We start from the raw sequence: 2500 nt of genomic DNA, 5'->3' as shown, positions 1-2500 counted from the left end.
ATACAGTCTGGGGTAATATGTCTGTATGTAACTGATGCTAGACCAATCCGGTATGTGTAAAAAAACAACAACAATTAAAATAAATTAATAATAAAGTCACTCCATATGTTGTGCTTTGGCAGTGTATTTTTCTGGGCAAACTACTGTGAATTTTCACGAATAATTAGAGAGGAGTTGCTTACTTACACCGATTTGATTTGTAGCACAATGATTTAGCTGAACAGTGACAGATGGACAGTGAGATTGTGTCTCTCTCGGTCGTTGGGTGGCTGGAATGCAGCAGCTACATATATAGCCCCAGTGGCCCAATGGATAAGGCACTGGCCTCCTAAGCCAGGGATTGTGGGTTCGAGTCCCATCTGGGGTATTTTACGGCTCTGCTGAGCCATGAGGCTGACACTTATGTTTACTTATATAAATATATAAAATTGAAGAGATTAATTTTGATAATGAGTTTAAGTTTAAGTTGAAGCACAGAAGTCAGCGAGTAATTATGTAATTACAGAGGGGTGGGAGTATATACGTTTTTACTTCTTCTCACTCCTTTTCGGATATGCTTAGAGTTTTTTTTGTCCTTTTCTTTGTTTCGTTTTCATATATTTTAAGTTATTTATTTTAATTGTTCTTCCTTGTAATTAGGAAATGCAAAGAATTGTTTCTGTTTTTGAATGGCATATTCGAAATAAACATGACAAACAAACAAACAAAATCTTGCGGAGATATTTCAAGTGAAGAAAAAATAAGTCACACTTGTGATTCCTCGTGAAGCGTGGGTTAAACCAGTGGTTCCCAAGGTGGGGTCCGGGGACCCCTGGGGGTCCTTGAGGGAGTTCCAGGGGATCCTCAGCGAAATGATAGGTGTACAAATGGAACCAAATGGACCCTCAAGGGTCCATTTGGTTCCATTTGTACACTCTCACAGTTAAATTATCATTGATTTTACAATACAAATTGGGGTCCCAGAGATAGAAATGCAGTTAAAATGGGCGTGCGAAGCTTAATACATGTCAAACTGGGGGTCTGGGTTAGTTATTGATGAATCGAGACCACACGCCCAACAGAAGCGCGCATTTGATGTCTCGGCGTGTGTGTGTGTGTGTGTGTGTGTGTGTGTGTGTGTGTGTGTGTGCGCGCGTGTGTGCGTGTGTGTGTGTGTGTGTGTGTGTGTCCATCTCTACATGCAGCATGTCTTAGTGCAGCTACAATTGCAGCATGGCTGAATGGCTACATTTTCTGCTTTGCTTCACCAAATCAGTTGAGGGTGAGACTAGTCCATGTGCACACTGCACACTGCACACTGCACACTGCACACTGCACAGCACACAGCACACTGCACACTGCACACTGCACACTGCACAGCACACAGCACACTGCACACTGCACACTGCACACTGCACACTGCACAGAAATATCAGGACTCAGGAGTGTCATTGTAACTCTCACTAGCACCGGATGATCTTGATTCAGGAAATCTTTTGAAGAAACAATTGTGATAATTTGACACAGTATGTGTAAAAAGAAAAAGAAACACCATAATAAAGAGTCACCCCATGTTATGTTTTGGGAGTGTAGTTTTCGGCGAATTATTTTACTTTATATATGTATTTTTTACTGTGAATATTTCACGAATAGTTAGCGAGAAGCAACTTACACAGATTTGATATTATTTGTAGCACAAAGATTTAGTCAGTGATGGACAGTAAAACATGTGTGTCTCTGTCGTTGGTGGGTGGAGCTATCTATAGCCCCGGTGGACCAATGGATAAGGCACTGGCCACCTGAGGCAGTGATTGTGGGTTTGAGTCCCATCTGGGGTACTTAAGAGCTCTGCTGGACCATGATGGGAGGCAGCTTTGTTTACTTAACAAAACAATTGACATAAAGCGTGCCAGGCAGCTTACCTTGTAGATGCTGGCGTGTGTGTGTGTGTGTGTGTGTGTGTGTGTGTGTGTGTGTGTGGTGTGTGTGTGGCAGCTTACCTTGTAGATGCTGGACTTGGCATTGAGGAAGAAGAGCTCAATGGTGGCGTTGTCCTTCAAGTAGGAGATGCTCTCTATGTAGAACCTTGGAAACACAGAGAGAGAGAGATGATTGGACATGGCTGGCAACAGCATTACGAAATAAACCCTTAAGACTTTAAACTTTAGCTGTTGAAAAATAGCAGATAGCCAGATACACAAGCTCATAGCATGGCTATGAGCTTGTAGATCTGTTTAGATCATGAAAATGTGTGCAAATCTTTGAATACCGTATATTCATTCAAAGAAAATGTTTGTTTTTTTTACTCATATCTTTGCTTCTGGGGGTCCCTGAAACAACATATTTTCAGAGGGGGGTCGGTGGCCAATTACATATCATATCATATCATTCCTTGACATGAAATAGTTTGAGCACCACTGTAATAGAAACATAGGTTTTTCAGATACTTGTCATGATTTTGTAGAATCTGGTCTCAGGTCTCACTGGGTTAAGGACTTTATCCACAAATGTGTCTAATTCC

At 41.6% G+C, this 2500-nt stretch overlaps 1 protein-coding gene across 1 annotated transcript in view; it reads right to left on the bottom strand.

Moving 5' to 3' along the window:
* The window catches only part of frmd4a (FERM domain containing 4A), a 55738-nt gene that overhangs the window by 44953 nt on the left and 8285 nt on the right, over positions 1-2500 (bottom strand). Inside the window, exon 3 of the mRNA XM_079502315.1 lies at positions 1980-2101. Within this exon, the coding sequence (XP_079358441.1) occupies positions 1980-2101 (122 nt within the window). The remainder of the gene's footprint in view (positions 1-1979; positions 2102-2500) is intronic.

This window comes from Electrona antarctica (assembly GCF_951216825.1).
Source record: "Electrona antarctica genome assembly, chromosome: 5".
In the NCBI taxonomy this organism is placed as follows: Eukaryota; Metazoa; Chordata; class Actinopteri; order Myctophiformes; family Myctophidae; genus Electrona; species Electrona antarctica.
This window is presented reverse-complemented; position numbering and strand designations above follow the sequence as displayed.